The 22,395-nt window shown below is 43.8% G+C and overlaps 2 protein-coding genes across 2 annotated transcripts in view; both read left to right on the forward strand.

Moving 5' to 3' along the window:
• The first annotated feature begins 87 nt into the window (after positions 1–87).
• nop53 (NOP53 ribosome biogenesis factor) lies at positions 88–14,499 on the forward strand. Its single transcript, XM_064984525.1, has 12 exons — positions 88–382; positions 2,748–2,824; positions 2,929–3,025; positions 3,532–3,731; positions 3,826–3,881; positions 4,036–4,131; positions 8,242–8,343; positions 8,463–8,612; positions 8,716–8,891; positions 11,932–11,998; positions 13,089–13,165; positions 13,820–14,499. Exons 1-12 carry the CDS (start codon positions 177–179, stop codon positions 13,878–13,880), a joined length of 1,365 nt encoding a protein of 454 aa, XP_064840597.1. The 5' UTR covers positions 88–176; the 3' UTR covers positions 13,881–14,499.
• Positions 14,500–17,906: 3,407 nt separating this feature from the next.
• Positions 17,907–22,395, forward strand: part of LOC135551510 (gap junction delta-2 protein-like) — a 30,824-nt gene continuing 26,335 nt past the window's right edge. The window contains exon 1 of the mRNA XM_064982717.1: positions 17,907–18,712. Coding sequence (XP_064838789.1) covers positions 18,642–18,712 — 71 coding nt within the window. The 5' untranslated portion in view covers positions 17,907–18,641. The remainder of the gene's footprint in view (positions 18,713–22,395) is intronic.

Raw genomic sequence — 22,395 nt, forward strand, 5'->3', positions numbered from 1 at the left:
AAAATATATTATTATCAATGTATACATTTGGGGCCTACAAATGTCTTATTTCCAGGGGTATTTAATTTCTTTTTACACAAGTCCTCCTCAAGGTGGACATAGGGGCCCATCAACTCGTGCTGAACCTCAACAGAGGAAGAAGAGACGTCATCGCATCGTCTCCCAGATGATCCAGCATGGCGGCGGTCAAAAGACTGAAACGCGTGGCAGCCGCGCAGCCAGGATTCATGTCTTTTAAATCGTCGGCCGGTTCAGATGACTTGAACAGTGGACAGAGAAAGCGTGTGAATAAGAATAAGAAAAAGAATTGGAACAAACACAGTGATATTCAAGATGTTGAAGAGTTTTTGGATGACGTGAGACTTCAGGAAAGGGCTACAGGGTGAGCAGCATGTGTTAGCCAATACCTGCTTGCATTCTAGCTAGCTACAGGTGCCATCTAGCTAAGTGTATTACTTACTGTACCAATAAACTATTATTTAGCAGGTATTGCGACATTATCGAATCACTGATTACGCTAGCTAGTTTTGCATGTCAATCAAGTCCACTTGGAAAAAATGGAAACACCACTTTGCTAGCTAGCAATGCTAATATACACGTTGGGTTGTTTATTCTAGCTAGCTATGCTATTATTATTTTTTATTTTTTTTAAATACAATTTCCGACTTACATTCCTAGCTGTAATCAGTGGTGTAAAGTCACCCAGTAAAATACCACTTGAGTAACAGTCCGAAAGTATTTGGTTTTAAATATACTTAGTATCAAAAGTAAATGGGATTGCTAAAAGTATCGAAAGTAGAAGTATAAATTTCAAATGCCTTAGATTAAGCAAACCAGATGGCATATTTTTTGGGGTGACACCATTTACAAACGAAGCGTTTGTGTTTAGTTAGTGCCAGATCAGATGCAGCAGGGATGACCAGGGATGTTCTCTTGGTAAGTGTGTGAATTGGACACGTTTCCTGTCAAAATGTAACGTGTACCTTTTGGGTTTCAGGGAAAAATGTATGGAGTAAAAAGTACAGTATTTTCTTTTTACTCTGGGATATGTGGGACTGTAGCGGCCCACCTCGCCCACAGCCAGTGAAATTGCAGGGCGCCAAATTCAAAACAGAAATCACATAATTAAATTTCCTCAAACATACAAGCATTTTACACCATTTTAAAGATAAACTTGTAAATCCAGCTACAGTGTCCGATTTCAAAAATACTTTGAAAGGCGAAGGCACACCAAATGATGTTAGATCAGCACCGAGCCACAGAAAAAAGAAAAAATCCAGCCAAAGAGAGGAGTCACAAAAAGCAGAAAGAGAATTAGTCACTAACCTTTGACGATCTTCGTCAGGTGACACTCATAGAACTTTGTTACACAATACATGTTTTATTAGATAAAGTTCATATTTATATCCAAAAATCTCAGTTTACATTGGCGTGTTATGTTCAGTAGTTCCAAAACATCCAGTGATTTTGCAGAGAGCCACATCAATTTACAGAAATACTCATAATAAACGTTGTTAAAAGAAACAATTTATGCATGTAATTTTAGATCCACTTCTCCTTAATGCAACCGCTGTGTCAGATTTCGGAAAAAGCACACCATGCAATAATCCGAGTACAGCGCCCAGGCACAAAAACAAGCCATACAGAAACCCGCCATGTTGGAGTCAACAAAAGTCAGAAATAGCATTATAAATATTCACTTACCTTTGATCTTCATCAGAATGCACTCCCAGGAATCCCAGTTCCACAAATGTTTGTTTTGTTCAATAAAGTCCATAATTTGTCCAAATACCTCCTTTTTGTTCTCGCGTTTAGCCCAGTAATCCAAATTCATACGGCGCCATCACTAGGTCCAGACGAAAAGTCAAAAAGTTCCGTTACAGTTCGTAGAAACATGTCAAACAATGTATAGAATCGATCTTTAGGATGTTTTTAACATAAATCTTCAATAATGTTCCAACCGGAGAATTACTTGTCTTTTGAAATGCAATGGAACGCAGGTTGCATGCATGATCAGCTCATGCCAGACACCTGGTTGAAAGAGCTCTCTTTCTCTCCCCCTTCATAGTAGAAGCCTCAAACAAGGTTCTAAAGACTGTTGACATCTAGTGGAAGTCTTATGAAGTGCAATATGACCCCACAGACACTGTATATTCAATAGGCAATGACTTGAAAAACTACAAACCTCAGATTTCCCATTTCCTGGTTTGATTTTTTTCCTCAGGTTTTTGCCTGCCATATGAGTTCTGTTATACTCACAAACATCATTCAAACAGTTTTTAGAAACTTTAATGTGTTTTCTATCAAAATCTACTAATTGTATGCATATCCTAGCTTCTGTGCCCGAGTAGCAGGCAGTTTACTTTGGGCACATTTTTCATCCGGAGGTGAAAATAGTGCCCCTACCCTAGAGAAGTTCTTAAGGAATGTAGTAAAGTAAAAGTTGGCAAAAATATTAATGGTAAAGTACAGATACCCGGAAAAACTACTTCAGTAGTACTTTAAAGTATTTTTACTTAAGTAGTTTACACCACAGGCTATAAGCACCCAAACTTGAGCAATACACCTAAACTGAATTGTTTCTTGACCGGTTTACTCATTTATGATTCGGCTGCTTTTATGTACTTAGCTAGCTAACATTTATGCTCTTATTTACAGTTTAACACATGCTGTATACCCACATTTTATTCGCTTCAAAATATGAAGTTATTCATTTACATGTCTAAACCTCTTCTTTTTTTCGACAGAGGACTGATATCTGAGAAGCCAGATGATAGCCTGTTCTTTGTGGACATTGGAGAGCAGAGAAAATATGTCCAGCCAGGTAAATGATACCACTGTTTATAATAAATACATTTTCTGCTTCAGTTTTGTAAATGTTTAGAGTCTCAAATCACTGATGTTGGTGTTTTCTGTGTCGGATGCCAGAAGTCCAAGAGGGAAAGAAGGGGAAGAAGTCAAAGTCGCGGCCCTTGAGGATAGACCTAATCCTGCAGCATGACTCCCTCGTGCCTCCACCTAAAGAGTGAGTTTCTGACCCTGAACATGGCCCTCTCACCCCCGGCATCCTGCCCCTTACCTGGAGATGGGTCAGTCAAGTTGTGCATGGCACAATGTCCAGTGATGAACCCATCCTTGCGCTCACAGTATTTCTTCTGGAATGTGAAGACAATCATGGAACTCAGGGAGCTGTTGTGTGAACAGTCTTCTGGGAACTGAGGGCAACATGCTGTGCTGCTTCCCCTCTCCGGGGTCGTATGTACTAGAAATGAAACGGAAACTCAGAGGGACTACCTGAACTTACTTTTGTTTTCTGTTGAGAAAGGTTTTCCTACTGTTTGCACTAACTAATACGACCCATATATGCCTCCACGTTATAAACTGAAGCCATGCAGCAAGGCTATATTTTGAAAGTACACAAGTGTACTTAGGGTAGTTTATTCCTCATTCTCATAATAAACTGTGATTGTGCACTGAATTCTTCCTTTTCTTGGGGACACCATTTAAAATTCAGTTCCCTCTCTCCCCTAGTATTTTGGCCCACCAGCAACCGAATGCAAAGAAACTCCGCCGCATTGCAGAGAATGCAGAGAAATTGGCGGCCATGGGTGTGTTACCACGGAGACAGAAACGGCTCTTGAACCGCAGACCGGCAATTACAGCGTTAAAATCAAAAACGGCGGCCAACAACTTCCCAGACAGACCCTATTATGATCTGTGGGGAGGTGATGGTAAGTTTGACTATTCAAAAATCCTAAATTATTTCAAAATAAATCCTGGAGTTCTTTTGTCGATGTTTGTGACCATCTTTTATACATATTGCAGCCAAAGAGACAGCTGATCCTTACTACCTTGAGCAAACAGGGAAGAAGCGTGTGAAGGTGAGAAGAATACTGCATTGTCACTGCCTGAAAGTTTATAGTTTCTCAGTATTGTATGTGCTGCATAGTGAAGAGGGATACTTAGGCAAATGGGATCGTTTGTATATTTAATGTCTGACCATGAGGTTTTTAACACAGTCTTGTTCACTCTTAGCGACCAGAGAAGCTCAACTCAAAGCCCTCTGTTCTCCCGGCAGTGGAGGTCATAGCCCCCGGAGGCTCCTACAACCCAGACTTCTTCTCCCATCAGGTAACTTACTACACTTAACAACAGTGATTAAAACGCAAACCTTCAATCTTGGTTCGTTCTAGAGCTCGACCGATTGATTTTTCAATACCGATACCAACTATTGGAGGACCAAAAAAGCCGATACGATTAATCAGACGATTCATGTTTTAAATGTATTTATTTGTAATAATGACAATTACAACAATACTGAATGAACACTTATTTGAACTTAATATAATAAATCAATAAAATCAATTTAGCCTCAAATAAATTATGAAACATGTTCAATTTGGTTTAAATAATGCAAAAACAAAGTGTTGGAGAAGAAAGTAAAAGTGCAATATGTGCCATGTAAGAAAGCTAACGTTTAAGTTCCTTGCTTGGTATAGAGAGAAATAGTCCTATAATTCCTACAACCTAAAACTTCTTACCTGGGAATATTGAAGACTCATGTTAAAAGGAACCACCAGCTTTCATATGTTCTCATGTTCTATTTATATTTCATATACCTATGACTATTGGAAGTTCTTATAGGCACTTTAGTATTGCCAGGGAAACAGTATAGCTTCCGTCCCTCTCCTCGCCCCTACCTGGGCTCGAACCAGGAACACATCGACAACAGCCACCCTCGAAGCATCGCTACCCATCGCTCCACAAAAGCCGCGGCCCTTGCAGAGCAAGGGGAACAACTACTCCAAGTCTCAGAGCGAGTGACGTTTGAAACACTATTAGCGCGTACCCTGCTAACTAGCTAGCCATTTCACATCGGTTAAACCAGCCTAATCTCAGGAGTTGATAGGCTTGAAGTCAATAACAGCTCAATGCTTGAAGCACAGCGAAGAGCTGCTGGCAAACACACGAAAGTGCTGTTTGAATTAATGCTTACGAGCCTGCTGCTGCCTACCATCGCTCAGTCAGACTGCTTTATCAAATCATAGACTTAATTATATAACAACACACAGAAATATGAACCTTTGGTCATTAATATGGTAGAATCTGGAAACGATCATTTCGCAAAACGTTTATTCTTTCAGTGAGATACGGAACCGTTCCGTATTTTGTCTAACGGATGGCATCCCTAAGTCTAAATATTGCTGTTACATTGTACACCCCAAAAATGTTATGTCATAATTATGTACAATTCTGGCAAATTAATTACGGTCTTTGTTAGGAATAAATGGACTTCACACAATTCGCAATGAGCCAGGTGGCCCAAACTGCTGCATATACCCTGACTGCTTGCACGGCACGCAAGAGAAGTGACACAATTTCCCTAGTTATAAGAAATTCATGTTAGCAGGCAATATTAACTAATTATGCAGGTTTAAAAATATATACTTGTGTATTTCACACATCAACAGGTCCAATACAGCAAATGAAAGATAAACATCTTGTTAATCTACACATATTGTCAGATTTAAAAAATGCTTTACAGCTAAAGCACAACACATGACTGTTAGGTCATAACCAAGTTGAAAAACACAGCCATTTTTCCAGCCAAAGATAGTCACAAAAAGCAGAAATACAGATCACATGAATCACTAACCTTTGATCTTCATCAGATGACACTCATAGGACATCATGTTACACAATGTTTTGTTTGATAATGTGCATATTTATATCCAAAAATCTCAGTTTACATTGGCGTCTTACGTGCAGCAATGTTTTGATTCCAAAACATCTGGTGATTTTGCTGAAATACTCATAATAAACATTAATAAAAGATACAAGTGTTATTCACAGAATTAAAGAGACTTCTCCTTAATACAACCGCTGTGTCAGATTTTTTTTAAAACTTAATAAAGCATAATCTGAGAACGGTGCTCAAAACCCAAAACAGCCAGAGGATTATCCTCCATTTTGGAATCAACAAAGTTAGAAACAACACCATAAATATCCACTTACCTTTGATCTTCATCAGAAGGCACTCCCAGGAATCCCAGTTCGACAATAAATGACTGATTTGTTCCATAAAGTTCCATCATCGATATCCAAATAGCTACATGTTGCTAACGTGTTCAGCCCAGTAATCCATCTTCATGAGGCGTGAGCATTTCGTCCAGACAAAAACTAAAAGTTCCATTACAGTCCTTTAGAAACATGTCAAACAATGTATGAAATCAATCTTTAGGATGTTTTTAACATAAAACATCAATAATGTTCCAAACAGAGAATTCCTTTGTCTTCAGAAAAGCGCTGGAACGAGAAGTAACTCTGTCGGGAGCGCGCATCAAGAGACCAAGGCTCTCTGCCAGACCACTGACTCGAAGAGGTCTCCTGTGCCCCTCCTTTATAGTAGAATCCTCAAACCTATTTCTAAAGACTGTGGACATCTAGTGGAAGCCCTAGGAAGTGCAACCTCATCCATATCTCAATGTGTATTCGGTAGGCCAAGCTTTGAAAAACTACAAACCTCAATGTCCCACTTCTTGGTTGGATTCTTCTCAGATTTTCGCCTGCCATGCCATATGAGTTCTGTTATACTCAGACTGTTATGTTCAAACAGTTTTAGAAAGAGTGATTTTTTTTGCGAATGCGCTTGTTAAATCATCCCCTGTTTGGCGAAGTAGGCTGTGATTCGATGAGAAATGAACTTCTTATGGATCAGTGGACGCTAGCGTCCCACCTCGACAACTTCCAGGGAAAGTGCAGAGCGCCAAATTCAAATTAAATTACTATAAATATTTAACTTTCATGAAATCACAAGTGCAATACATCAAAATAAAGCTTAACTTGTTGTTAATCCAGCCGCCATGTCAGATTTCAAAAAGGCTTTACGGCGAAAGCAAACCATGCAATTATCTGAGGACAGCGCTCAGCACACAAAACATTAAACAGTTAGCAGCCAAGTAGATTAGTCACGAAAGTCAGAAATAGCAATAAAATGAATCACTTACCTTTGATCTTCGTATGGTTGCACTCACAACACTCCCAGTTACACAAATGTTAGTTTTGTTCGATAGTCACTCTATATCCAAAAACCTCAATTTTGTTGGCGTGTTTTGTTCAGTAATCCAATGGCTCAAATGCGGTCACAAGAGACAGGCGAAAATTCCAAATAGTTTCCGGAAAGTTCGTAGAAACATGTCAAACAATGTTTATAATCAATCCTCAGGTTGTTTTTAGTCTAAATAATCGATAATATTTCAACCAGACAATAGCATCGTCAATATAAAAGAAAAACAAGAAAGGCGTGCTCTCGGGATTGGGGAAATTCCACTGGCCTCTCATTGAAACTGCTCATTCTCCCTCATTTTTCAGAATAAGGCCTGACACCATGTCTAAAGAATGTTCACAGCTCGTGGAAGCCATAGGGAATGAATCTGGGTCCTATCCCTTTAAATGGTGGATAGGCTTTCAATGGAGAAACACCCATTTCAAAATAATAGCACTGCCATTTCAGTTTTGTTATACTCAGACTTTATTTTAACAGTTTTGGAAACTTTAATGTTTTCTATCCAAATCTACCAATTATATGCATGTCCTAGCTTCTGGTCCCGAGTAGCAGGCTTTGAGCAGGCTTTTCATCTAAAATTCCAAATGCTGCCCCCTATCCCAAAAAAGTTTAACAGGCACAGCATCGATTATATGCAGCGCAGGACACTCTAGATAAACTAGTAATATCATCCACCATGTGTAGTTAACTAGTTATTATGTTAAGATTGTTTTTTACAAGATAGGTTTAATGCTAGCTAGCAACTTACCTTGACTTACCTCGTGTAACAGGTAGTCAGCCTGCCATGCAGGCTCCTCGCGGAGTGCAATGTAAGACAGGTTGTTAGAGCGTTGGACTAGTAACCGGAAGGTTGCAAAAACGAATCCCCGAGCTGACAAGATAGAAAATCTGTCGTTATGACCCTGAACAGGGCTGTTAACCCACAGTTCCTAGGCCGTCATTGAGAATAAGAATGTGTTCTTAACTGACTTGCCTAGTTAAATAAAGGTGTAAAAAAATACCGATTACTGATTGTTATGAAACCTTGAAGTCGGCCTTTTCGATTAATCAGTCGACCTCTAGTTCGTTCATCAATGTTTCTGCTCGCTTGGTGTGTGTGTGTGTGTGGGGGGATCGGTCTTTTAATTTTGAGTAATGCTGTGGTTGATTTATTGAAGTGCTGACCTTTCTCTCAGGCCTTGTTACTCGAGGCCCATGAGGTGGAGGTGAAGCGGGAGAGAGCGGAGCTGAGAATAGAGAGACAGCTGGCTGTCAACCGAGAGGATACCGCCACTGAGGTACAACATCAGTACACCCCTCCCCCCCGCGGCTCAACTGTTCATCGTTTCACAATTCAGACATTTATGTGGTCTGTCCAGCTCAATTTTGCCTGACCTTCCTCGCTGTTTCTCTGCAGGAGACAGTCTTCCAGGAGCTAGTGGAAGGGCTAGTGGAAGAGGAGGAAGATGAAGATGAGGAGGAAGAGGATGTTTCTATTCGTGGCGGCTTGCAGCAGGAGAAAAAGACAGAGAAAGAAAGGAGGCGAGAGAGAGCCGACAAGATAAAGGTACGCGAGACTACAAAGCCTTTCCCCCCTCTAACGTGCCCTAGTCTTTCCACTCCATGTGCTAGCTTAGGATCTGACCGACACTGTCCCTCTCGCTGTGCAGTCGCAACAGAAGCAGGCAGCGAGGTTGTTCACTGACAAGAAGCAGCAGCTCTTCCAGCTGCGCTCCATCCAGGCGACCCTGAAGAGGGGGGAGCAGCAGACTAGAGAGAGGGTGGCCCAGCGCAAGGCCAACCAGGAGGCAGAGAAGTCCATGCCTCGACGTCTCGGCAGACTCAGGTCAGTACCTCCACAGGGCTGCCACTGTTATCTGCTATCTTGGTTATTTATTACAATTTTATACCTAGAGTGAGATGCAACTGTTCCCCCATTTTGCAAAGCAGATCAAGTAAATTGCATCATAGTATGAACTGTAAGTAGTCCTAGACATTTCATTTACATTACGTTTAAGTCATTTAGCAGACGCTCTTATCCAGAGCGACTTACAAATTGGTGAATTCACCTTCTGACATCAGTGGAACAGCCACTTTACAATAGTGCATCTAAATCATTTAGGGGGGGTGAGAAGGATTGGTTTATCCTATCCTAGGTATTCCTTGAAGAGGTGGGGTTTCAGGTGTCTCCGGAAGGTGGTGATTGACTCCGCTGTCCTGGCGTCGTGATGGAGTTTGTTCCACCATTGGGGGGCCAGAGCAGCGAACAGTTTTGACTGGGCTGAGCGGGAACTGTACTTCCTCAGTGGTAGGGAGGCGAGCAGGCCAGAGGTGGATGAACGCAGTGCCTTTGTTTGGGTGTAGGGCCTGATCAGAGCCTGGAGGTACTGCGGCGCCGTTCCCCTCACAGCTCCGTAGGCAAGCACCATGGTCTTGTAGCGGATGCGAGCTTCAACTGGAAGCCAGTGGAGAGAGCGGAGGAGCGGGGTGACGTGAGAGAACTTGGGAAGGTTGAACACCAGACGGGCTGCGGCGTTCTGGATGAGTTGTAGGGGTTTAATGGCACAGGCAGGGAGCCCAGCCAACAGCGAGTTGCAGTAATCCAGACGGGAGATGACAAGTGCCTGGATTAGGACCTGCACCGCTTCCTGTGTGAGGCAGGGGCGTACTCTGCGGATGTTGTAGAGCATGAACCTACAGGAACGGGCCACCGCCTTGATGTTAGTTGAGAACGACAGGGTGTTGTCCAGGATCACGCCAAGGTTCTTAGCGCTCTGGGAGGAGGAAACAATGGAGTTGTCAACCGTGATGGCGAGATCATGGAACGGGCAGTCCTTCCCCGGGAGGAAGAGCAGCTCCGTCTTGCCGAGGTTCAGCTTGAGGTGGTGATCCGTCATCCACACTGATATGTCTGCCAGACATGCAGAGATGCGATTCGCCACCTGGTCATCAGAAGGGGGAAAGGAGAAGATTAATTGTGTGTCGTCTGCATAGCAATGATAGGAGAGACCATGTGAGGTTATGACAGAGCCAAGTGACTTGGTGTATAGCGAGAATAGGAGAGGGCCTAGAACAGAGCCCTGGGGGACACCAGTGGTGAGAGCGCGTGGCGAGGAGACAGATTCTCGCCACGCCACCTGGTAGGAGCGACCTGTCAGGTAGGACGCAATCCAAGCGTGGGCCGCACCGGAGATGCCCAACTCGGAGAGGGTGGAGAGGAGGATCTGATGGTTCACAGTGTCGAAGGCAGCCGATAGGTCTAGAAGGATGAGAGCAGAGGAGAGTTAGCTTTAGCAGTGCGGAGCGCCTCCGTGATACAGAGAAGAGCAGTCTCAGTTGAATGACTAGTCTTGAAACCTGACTGATTTGGATCAAGAAGGTCATTCTGAGAGAGATAGCGGGAGAGCTGGCCAAGGACGGCACGTTCAAGAGTTTTGGAGAGAAAAGAAAGAAGGGATACTGGTCTGTAGTTGTTGACATCGGAGGGATCGAGTGTAGGTTTTTTCAGAAGGGGTGCAACTCTCGCTCTCTTGAAGACGGAAGGGACGTAGCCAGCGGTCAGGGATGAGTTGATGATCGAGGTGAGGTAAGGGAGAAGGTCTCCGGAGATGGTCTGGAGAAGAGAGGAGGGGATAGGGTCAAGCGGGCAGGTTGTTGGGCGGCCGGCCGTCACAAGAAGCGAGATTTCATCTGGAGAGAGAGGGGAGAAAGAGGTCAGAGCACAGGGTAGGGCAGTGTGAGCAGAACCAGCGGTGTCGTTTGACTTAGCAAACGAGGATCGGATGTCGTCGACCTTCTTTTCAAAATGGTTGACGAAGTCATCTGCAGAGAGGGAGGAGGGGGGGGAGGAGGATTCAGGAGGGAGGAGAAGGTGGCAAAGAGCTTCCTAGGGTTAGAGGCAGATGCTTGGAATTTAGAGTGGAAGAAAGTGGCTTTAGCAGCAGAGACAGAGGAGGAAAATGTAGAGAGGAGGGAGTGAAAGGATGCCAGGTCCGCAGGGAGGCGAGTTTTCCTCCATTTCCGCTCGGCTGCCCGGAGCACTGTTCGGTGAGCTCGCAATGAGTCGTCGAGCCACGGAGCGGGAGGGGAGGACCGAGCCGGCCTGGAGGATAGGGGACATAGAGAGTCGAAGGATGCAGAAAGGGAAGAGAGGAGGGTTGAGGAGGCAGAATCAGGAGATAGGTTGGAGAAGGTATGAGCAGAGGGAAGAGATGATAGGATGGAAGAGGAGAGAGTAGCGGGGAGAGAGAGCGAAGGTTGGGACGGCGCGATACCATCCGAGTAGGGGCAGTGTGGGAAGTGTTGGATGAGAGCGAGAGGGAAAAGGATACAAGGTAGTGGTCGGAGACTTGGAGGGGAGTTGCAATGAGGTTAGTGGAAGAACAGCATCTAGTAAAGATGAGGTCGAGCGTATTGCCTGCCTTGTGAGTAGGGGGGAAGGTGAGAGGGTGAGGTCAAAAGAGGAGAGGAGTGGAAAGAAGGAGGCAGAGAGGAATGAGTCAAAGGTAGACGTGGGGAGGTTAAAGTCGCCCAGGACTGTGAGAGGTGAGCCGTCCTCAGGAAAGGAGCTTATCAAGGCATCAAGCTCATTGATGAACTCTCCGAGGGAACCTGGAGGGCGATAAATGATAAGGATGTTAAGCTTGAAAGGGCTGGTAACTGTGACAGCATGGAATTCAAAGGAGGCGATAGACAGATGGGTAAGGGGAGAAAGAGAGAATGACCACTTGGGAGGGGCTCCAGAAGAGCCTATACCCCATTCCAAACCAAATTATTTAGCCTTATTTCTATAGTGCTGCTTTCCCCTAAGTGTGAGTTGTGTCTGTGCTGCTGTTTTGTCTATTGTCTCGATACTGTCTGAACTTGTCCCCCACATATCTCCCCAGGTTCCAGGCTCAGGATCTAGAGGTCCAGCTAAGTGATGAGATTCCTGGATCCCTGCGGACCCTCAAGGTTTGACTGACTGTATCTCACTCACATTCTACAATACAATCATACTCGGCTGACCTTTGAACCCATGTCCATGTACACTACTGTTCAAAAGTTTGGGGTCACTTAGAAATGTCCTTGTTTTTTAAACAAAAACCCTTTTCTTTTCTTTTTCCATTAAAATAACATCAAATTGATCAGAAATACAGTGTAGACATTGTTAATGTTGTAAATTATTATTGTAGCTTGAAACTGCTTTTATTTTTTAAATGGAATATCTACATAGGCGTACAGAGGCCCATTATCAGCAACCATCACTCCTGTGTTCCAATGGCACGTTGTGTTAGCTAATCCAAGTTTATCATTTTAAAAGGCTAATAGGTCATTAGAAAATCCTTTTGCAATTATGTTAACACAGCTGAAAACTGTTGGCCTAAACAGTTTGCGCTGTTCTGTGAAGGGAGTAGTACACAGCGTTGTACGAGATCTTCAGTTTCTTGGCAATTTCTCTCATGGAATAGCCTTAATTTCTCAGAACAAGAATAAACTGATGAGTTTCCGAAGAAAGGTCTTTGTTTCTGGCCATTTTGAGCCTGTATTCGAACCCACAAATGCTGATGCTCCAGATACTCAACTAGTCTGAAGAAGGCCAGTTTTTATTGCTTATTTAATCAGAACAACAGTTTTCAGCTGTGCTAACGTCATTGCAAAAGTGTTTTCTAATCAATTAGCTAACTAAAGTTTCTCATTTTAAAAGGCTAACACAATGTGCCATTGGAACAAAGGAGTGGTTATAGATTCCATAAAAAATCTGCCATTTCCAGCTACAACAGTCATTAACAATGTCTAAACTATTTCTGATCAATTTAATGTTATTTTAATGGGGGAAAAAATGTGCTTTTGTTTCAAAAACAAGGACATTTCAAAGTGACCGCAAACTTTTGAACGATAGTGTATGTGGAACTGAAATGCTGAAAAGTTTCAGGATAACAACGTAATTCCCTTCAATAACGTCTCACGTTGACTCCTGTTTTGGCACAAGGTCCTTCATCAGAGCACTCATTTATATGGGTTTACTAACATGTTTCCCTTCACATGTAATTGTGTCCTGCAGCCAGAGGGCAGTGTCCTCAAGGACCGCTTCAAGAGTATGCAGAAGAGGAACATGATTGAGCCCAGAGAACGAGCCAAGTAAGTTATTCTCCCTTTAAAAACAAACAGCATCTCGTGTCAGAAATATATTTGCCTATAATGGATATTGAACTGTGATGTCATATACCTAGTGTGTAACTTTCGTAGTGGAACTTTCTAGATTTGTTTTTGTTTATTTCCAGAGTTATACTACAAAGCAGGATCAATGCGTTAGCCAGTTAACTTGCCTAAATATTGTGAAATAACTTTTTAGAAAGCTGAGCTTGAAATGGGAATGATCTGACTCAAACACGTTTGACTTTCTTAATGAACCAGAAAATCAGTAGTTATTTTTGGTTGTTTATCAACGTTAGCTGGGTAACTGTGTTGTAGTGCACCCCCTCTTTTGGTTCAGTCAGCATTACATTTACATTTAAGTCATTTAGCAGACGCTCATGAGCCTGACTGTGTCCAGTGATGATCCCATCCTCGCGATAACAGTATTTCCTCTCAAATGTGAAGACAATCATGGAACTCGGGGAGCTGTTGTGTAAACGGCCTCCTGGGAACTGAGGGCAACACGCTATGCTGCTTTCCCTCCATGTCTCCTTTTGTTTTTCTTGTACAAGAGAATATAGTCTTGATTTGATGTGAAGCCGTTGACGTGCTTTCGATTGGACAGTGTTTGATTGTGTGCCCCGCCTCCTCCCACAGGTTCAAGAGGAGACACAAGGTGAAGTATGTTGAGAAGAGGGCCTTCAGGGAGATCACCTAGAGACCAAACCAACCTATGGAACTGTTCAAGACTGACGTCACGAACAACACAGCGGCACCCACCACTGAGTGACAGCCAGAGAGCTACAGTTTGCCCCATCAATTGTCATCAATCAACTCAGCCCATTTTTTTTTTGTCATTGATGGATTTGCCACCTTTTTAAATCTGTTGGAAAATGTTGAATTCCCCACAACTTGTAACATTTGCCAGGCCTTGATATTTTCACATATCTATATACAACACAAACCAGCCCAACCCAGGTAGTGTTATATAGATTCAGTCTAATGCATTTTGAGGTCAAATGAGTTCTTTGGCAGGATATTTAAATCATCTGGATCTGTCAACATCAGTTGAGAACGTTAGACTTCAGAAGGGTGCTCTCCTGTCTCCCTCCCAGTTGATAATCTTGTCTTTTGCTCTCATCAAACCAAGATTAATACCCTCGTTAGAAGGGGTGGATGCCTGAGTGAATACGCAAAGCGATTAATGACATAGTAACGTTTAAAACCACGTGTCAGGAGTTGGACTTGTGTGCGTTCTGTCACTTACATCTGTTATTGTGTACAAAATCCCTTTTTGCCATAATCTGACTTAATTTCATTAAAACAAGTTAATTATTGACATTGTTTTTACTGACTGCTATTTAAATGCCTCATTGCATTTGTGGTAACAATATAATTTTTTTGGCCTATACAATACATTCTGGGATTGAATTTCATAGTGGGATTACATTATTTTATTGTACTTTTGTCTACACAATTCTGTCAAAGTGGATGAAATGCAAAAAATAAACAAAGGAATTAAATAAAACTGCCTTGATTAGATAAGTATTCGCCCCCTTCAGGCAATACACGTTGGAAACATCTTTGGCAGAGATTACAGCTGTGAGTCTTTTTGGGTGAGTCTCTTAAGAGCTTTCCACACCTGTGTTGTGTAATATTTGACCACTTTTCAAAATTTTAGATCCAAATTTTCAACTCTTTGTAAGCAACTACGGTATAGATTTGTGTTGTCGGTGGCTGACGTGCTGAAAGGTGTCTTGTGTGAAGCAGAGTTCCCTCTGGTTTTTCCTGTGTTTAGCTCCATCCTGTTTCTTTTCATCCTGAAAAACTCCCCAGTCATTGGCAATGTCAGGTACACCCATACCATGATGCAGCCACCACCATGTTTGAAAATGAGGCAGTTACTGTTGAATTTGCCCCAAACATGAGGCTTTGCATTTAGGCCATAAAGTGTATTCCTTTGCTCAGTTTTTTTGTTGCTGTATTACTTTAGTACCATGTTGCATACATATGCATATTCAGTATATTTGTCTTATTTTCACTCTGTCATGTAGGTTATTATTGTGGAGTAACTACAATGTTGATCCATCCTCTGTGTTCTCCCATGACAGCCATTGAACTCTGGTAGCTCTTTTAATATCACCAATGGCCTCATGGTGACATCCTTAAGCAGTTTCCTTCCTGTCCTGCAGCTCAGTTCTGTCTGGATGGTTTAATCCATCCTACACAGCATAATTATTAACTTGACCAAGCTTAATGAGATATTCAATATATTATTTGTTATTGTTACCCGTCTACCAATCAGTCTTTATGAGGCTGACAAACAGCTCCCTGGTCTTAGTACTTGAATCTGTGCTTGAAATGTAATGCTTGACTGAGGGACCTTACATATGTATGGGGGGGGGCAGGGGAAAGGGTTAGTCATTCAAACATTTTGTCAACCCCTTTTTCACACAGCGAGTCCATTTAATTTACACTACGTGACCAAATGTACTGCTAATCCTCGGGCCAGGCGCCAGGCACCATCCAGGGCCCACATTACCCTGCCCCTACCCACAGTGTAGTTACCCTCAACACACTGATGGCTCTGAGACTGTGCCCACAGTAAACCTTACCTATGTTATGGCCGTTGACAGCAATAGGAGTAAAAAGGCACATTTCTATTTCACAATGCAATGGACAATAATGTTCTCGTTTAATCTATTCTGTCAATGCTACCAGCCATCTTGGTGTTCATTTTGGTTCACCATGACCGTCAGTCATTTTGAGTGTTCAGATTTAGGTGTGTTTGAGAGCGATGTTTTTCATGTTTTTCTCCTATTCTCCCTCACCTCACCGTTGATGGAGCCAGATTGCCTTAGCATGAGGTAGATGACTGTGGTGCGCCGTGAGTGGAGTCGAGCGGTACACATTATGAACGCTCTCACTGTTCACCTGCATCACTTCATTACAGTGTGTCTCACGGCTCCCCGAGCACATCGGTGTGCTGAGCCAGCAACCATCAATCTCCTCACCTATAGTCCTATATACCGGTCTTCAAGCTGTCCTTTCTCCTATCTCAAAGACACATAAATAGTGAAGGTGAGTGGGGAATACCTCATTCCCTCCCCTACCGACTGCACTGATACTGACCATAACTCACTCGCTCAGGACATGACTATGTCAAAGACCTTTCTTTTGGGAGGTATTTCTAATCTTCACCTGAACCTCACACTGGATGCTCCCATGAATGTGAGAGGATGGGTAACAGAGTGATATGAACTGTACATACAGTAGCTTACAAGTCAGATTCCACGTCTGTATTCACCAGGGAGGATAAGGGTCTGGATCCTTGTGACTGCTCTCCATGAGTCGTCCCAGTCCGGCGTCTGTACTGGTGTCTAGCTGATGATACACAGACACACTAGTATATACACCTTGTAAAGGCCTCGGGCACTCCACTCCAATTGTGATGTAATTTCCTGTTTAGAAAGGGTTATGCATGAAGAGAGAGAGAGAGCATCATCTGGTCTAGGTTCAAAGTCACTGCAGAATTAGACTTTTTCCACGTTTCTCCAAATGTCAAATATAGAAACTGCAAGCTGCTTCAAACGTCAAATCTCTTTGTTAAATCTTGTCTCTCTTTAATTCCAACACACACACACACACGCCTTCAGTCTTGCTCTGCTCTCTCCTTCCCTTGGCTGTGGGTAGAAAGAGAGAGAGAGGGGTCATCTGTATGTTCGCATTTCCACCAGAGACTTAGCAAGTGTTTGTGCATTTGAGGTTGGCGAAGGTGTCCATGACAGTCTTCTACATCCCCCAACACCATGCCAGTGCCAATAAACACAGTTGTCAATGTGAACGCTCTGTGTACACACAAAAGGTGAGATGAGAGGAGAGGTAGAAAAGGGTGAAGGAAGGTAGACCAGTCACCCCAGTAGATGCAGAAAATGGAGGAATGGAGGAAAAGCAAGGCAGGATGAGAGTGATAAAGGAAAATGGTTTGTGTGTCGGTTGTGTTGTAATTGGAGTGGAACACTGAGAGATGAGAGAGAGGAGGGGATAAACAGAGCGAAGGATGGAGGGATGAGCAGAGCGATGATTCCTCTCTCTAATCTTCTGGACACACGCACGAGCCGGGTGCCTGCAGGCAAAGAGCAAGAGAAAGAGAGTGAGAGAGAGAGAGAGAGAAAGAGAAAGGGAGTGAGAGAGAGAGTGAGCGAGAGAGAGAGAGAGTGAGCGAGAGGGAGAGAGAGAGAGAGTGAGCGAGAGAGAGTAAGAGAGAGAGTGAGAGAGGGAATGAGAGAGAGTGAGCGAGAGAGAGAGAGTAAGAGAGAGTGAGCAAGAGAGAGTAAGAGAGAGAGAGTGAGAGAGGGAGAGAGAGAGTGAGCGAGAGAGAGAGAGTAAGAGAGAGTGAGTGAGAGAGGAAGTGGGCAGGTGGAGAAGGTGGAGACAGTGTCAAACTGTGAGGGGAAACTAGATGAAGGCAGAGAAGCAGCAGAGGGAGGGAGAAGAAGAAGAGCTATCATTCCTCTAGCACGCTGAGAGAAACCAGTGAGGAGCTTTCCTTATGAGCACCAGCAAAGCACAAATTCACTCTCGCTCTCTGCCAGAGTGAGAGGGGGAGAGCGAGAGAGTAAACGAGAGAGAGAGCTACACTACTCCACCGCTGACGGTGTGAACACAACGAGGAGAGAGGAGAGAGGGAGAGAAGCACAAGACTAGCCACAGGGAAGGAGAGAGAGACAGGACGGAGGAGAGACAGAGTGGAGGGAGGGAAGAGGAGGATGAGGGAGGAGTGGAGAGAGAAGACAGACGCTGATCTTTGACTGTTGAGGACCGAGTGCGAGTGTGTGAGCGTGAAGGAGTGTGCTTGTGAGACTGGGTGCGATGGATCACTGTTCCTGCACACTGTAAGTCTCAGTTGGATGGCAGGGTATTTAGAGTGTGTGAGTTTGGTTTCATTGTGTTGGGTGGTGTTTTATCAGACATAGCACAGTGGCTGAGGGATTACGACAGCTGGGGAGAGAGTGTGTCTACGTGTGTTGTGGTAGCGAGCAGGGGCAGCTGTGTGTGTGTGTTTGTCTGTGTGAAAGAAGCAGGGCAGCTGGAGACAGAGATAGGTAGAGAGGCCAGGTACACCTAGAGGGCAGGTTCACAAAGAGAGAGAACCCACGTGAGGACAGAACAAGTGAAAACAGGGACACCAACTCTGCCACCAGATACAGAGTTTGTATGTGTGCGTCTGCGCATACAGAGAAGCACCGGTCCAGTCATCTCAGGTCAGCGCAGCGGGGGTCCAGGGATATCCATCAGGCAGCTATGGGGGCCCAGTGAGCTGTAGTAGAGGACGCCCTCTCGGCCCCCAGTCCCACCCAGCAGCAGCGCTCTCTCTTCCCCTCCGGTGGGTAGACGCACGTGGGCCTAGGGCACCTCAAAGCCCAGAGTGAGGGCCAACAGCGGGGTTCCTGTACCCAGAGGAGGAACCACGGCCATCATGGGGGAGTGGACCATCCTGGAGCGCCTTCTGGAGGCTGCCGTCCAGCAGCATTCCACCATGATCGGAAGGTAAGCAGCATACTGATATCTAGAGCAGAGGTATTCAAAACTGAGCCTGCAGGTCCAGAGTACTGCCGATTCTGTTCTACCTGATAATTAATTGCGCGCACCTGGTGTCCCAGGTCATTATCAGTCCCTGGTTAGTGGGAAAGAATGAAAATCAGGGTGGAACTGACTTCAAAGTCCACATTTTAATTTGCCTGATCTAGAGGTTAAATTATATGACATTCAAAAGCTTTACTGTCCCATTCAATTTGTCTTTGGTTTCCATTCCGAAGGCTCAATCGCAAACACAATGGCTATGACATTAAAATAAAACAAAAATAAAATAAAACATTACATTACCATTTTAAATGGGCAGATTGATAGTCAATGTCTCTGATGTTGGCCGCAAAGGGCACTATCCGCTATTGGTTTTGATGGGGATGATGCTAGGTATTGGATAAGGGGCTTATTGCGAGGAAATTCTCTTCTGTATGGTCAGTTTGAGGCTCTCAATGGAGCTTCCCCTCTGCGTGTCATCTCTATGTGTTGCAAATATGGTCTGATTGAGTCTGTGGCTTCCTGTCCAAAGTGGCTGATCAGAAGCTGAGAGGCTTTGTTTAAATCCTGTCGACAAAGTGATGGGATGATGATGGGAGGGTGGGAATGGAGGGGGGAGAACGAGGGGGATGAGAGATGCCATTGGTCAGAGGGGCTTCAGCTGTCAGAGTTTAGAACAGCACGAGGATGCAGAGACCTCGTTTGACTTTCGTCCAGTCCATTCCTCTCACTTTCTCCTCTCTCTCGTTCTCTCTTTCTCACACACACACACACACACACACACACACACACACACACACACACACACACACACACACACACACACTCTCTCTCTCTCTCTCTCTCTCTCTCTCTCTCTCCTTTCTCTCTCACACTTTCTCTTACTCTTTGATAGAGTGTGATGTTCTATGTGTGGTAGTCGTCAGAGAGCTTGTTTTCACAGAGCTGCATGCAACAGGAAATGGTGTCTAGTCCTCTGCTATGGTGTCTAGTCCTCTGGGAAGTCACTACAGAAGGCTGTAGGGTTGGTTGTGTCCTCATTATGGGCAGTGTGGTCATTGGTCCTCCCTGACATCTGCATAAAGATAAATGAATGCTCCAAGACTACAGTAGAAAGTGTTCTCATTTGGCTTGCCTATCCACATCTTCCTGATATTGAGTTGCACCTTCCCCTTTTGCCCTCGGAACAGCCTCATTTCATCAGGACAGGGACTCTACAAGGTGTCGAAAGTGTTCCACAGGGATGCTGGTCCATTGTTGACTCCATTGCATCCCACCATTGTGTAAAGTTGGCCTGATGTCCTTTGGGTGGTGGACCATTCTAGATACACACGGAAAAATGTTGAGCGTGAAAAACCCAGTAGCATTGCAGTTCTTGACACAAACCTCATTCAGAGGCACTTACGTCTTTTGCCTTGCCCCATTCACCCTCTGAATGGAACATATGGACAATCCATGTCTCAAACCTTAAAAATCCTTCTTTAACCCGTCTCCTCCCCTTCATCTACACTGTTTGAAGTGGACATCAATAAGGGATCATAGCTTTCACCTGGATTCAGCTGGCCAGTCTATGTCATGGAAAGAGCAGGTGTTCCTAATGTTTTGTACACTCAGTGTACTACTTTTGAACCGAGCCCTATGGACCATAGTCGTGAGTAAGATACTATAAAGGGAATAGGGTGTCATTTGGGATGTACATGTTGTTACCGAGTAAAGACACATCTCATTCATATCTAGATTGGGAGTTAGTATATCATTATATTACATATGTGTTCTGAATTATATCACAAATTAATTGTGAGGGCCTTATGTCATTGGTTGTCCTAATGTAGTGGAGGCTTAAAAGTGAAGAGAGAGAGAGAGAGAGAGAGAGAGAGAGAGAGAGAGAGAGAGAGAGAGAGAGACAGAGACAGAGACAGAGAGAGAGAGAGAGAGAGAGGGGGAGAGAGAGAGAGAGAGAGAGAGAGAGAGAGAGAGAGAGAGAGAGAGAGAGAGAGAGAGAGAGAGGGAGAGAGGGAGAGAGAGAGAGAGAGAGACAGTATCTACTGTAGTCTACTTCATAATACAGTACTGCTGGTGGTCCATAATTTGTCATACAATATTACATACTTTGAGTGTATAAATGACATTATCAGCTATTCAGCACATTCATTATAGGGTGACACATTGTTTGAAGGGTACCTACATAAGGACTTCATAACACATTCATAACCCATACACAACACTATCATAATCAGTGTCCATCGCTATGTTTATATGAATGTTCCTCTAGGACTAGCACTATAGAATTAGAGTGTAATATGTGTAGTGCCTGACCCCTGGCTGCCTGACCCCTGGCTTCCCCAGATGTGTGCTTCCATTAGGAAACAGACCAGTCAGCCTGTATCTGGTAGCAGTGCTATGAATGATCACGCCTCCCCTACTCATTCATGATCCACACTGATCATCTGAATTAGTCACCCACGCTAGAAGGAGTGAGAGCAAAGTGTTATTCACACTCTAACAGACAGAGGCAGGCGCCATTGCTTTAGTCTGCAGAGGCCGGTTACAGTCATAGAAATACAATTACTAGAACGGTAATCCCCTTTTCAAGTAATTATTCTGATTTCCCCATTATAGTGTCTGTTCTAGTAGTTATATGTATATGGTTACAGAACCAGTGTACGGTCTCTCTCTCTCTCTCTCTCTCTCTCTCTCTCTGACAATTATATTAAAGGGTAAGATGGTAATAGGAACGTCAGCAAGAGGGCTTATTGGAGTTACAGTTAAAGCAATTGTTTGTACTGTTCCGTAGCCGACTCATTTGGTCATGTTTGCTTTTCATCCATTGCTACACTCTTAGAAGAAAATTGTTATCTAGAACCTAAAAGAGTTCATCACCTGTCCCCATAGGAGAACCCCTTGAAGAACCCTTTTTGGTTCTAGGACGTACCCTTTTGGTTCCAGGTAGAACCTTTTTGGGTTCCATGTAGAGCCCTTTCCTAAGAGTTCTACTTGAAACCCAAAAGGGTTCTACCTAGAACCAGAAAGGGTTCTCCTATAGGGAAAACTTAAGAACCCTTTGGAACCCTTTTTTCTAAGATTGTACTGTAAGTGGCTGGCATGTAAGCTGGCAATTGCCTTCCCTATTGTTCAGCCGCCATAAAGAGCGATGGCTCTCCATGACATGACATCTGACCTTGGTATCATCGCTGTTTAGAAACATTGTGGAAACTGGGAATCCCCCTGAGCACAAGTCTCTGATTGGTCCTTCTACTGTGGTTTGGGGCTCTTCATTGGTCACTGTGTGTGTGTGTGTGTGCATATGATTTATCATATTATTATAAATACAATTCCTGGATGAGATCAGATAGTGGCTTCCTTCCATTGATATGCATGCTGGAGAGGGAGAGAGCATGACTGAACACTGGCCACAACCAACCTCTGATCTCGACACTGATGCCCATTGTTGGAAGGAAGATCCTCAAAACAGTCAGAGATCATAATGTCTTGGCTATAACCCAGCTTCATGACTGATGAACACTTTGAACAGTTGGTGAAAAACATTGTAGACAGCAACTGACAAGGGGAGTAGGAGTTGGTAAAACATATTGTTTTGAGTTGGATCAAATTATTATTAGATACAATTTGATTAACTTATTATTTTGAGT

Source organism: Oncorhynchus masou, chromosome 13 (assembly GCF_036934945.1).
Source record: "Oncorhynchus masou masou isolate Uvic2021 chromosome 13, UVic_Omas_1.1, whole genome shotgun sequence".
Classification (NCBI taxonomy): Eukaryota; Metazoa; Chordata; class Actinopteri; order Salmoniformes; family Salmonidae; genus Oncorhynchus; species Oncorhynchus masou.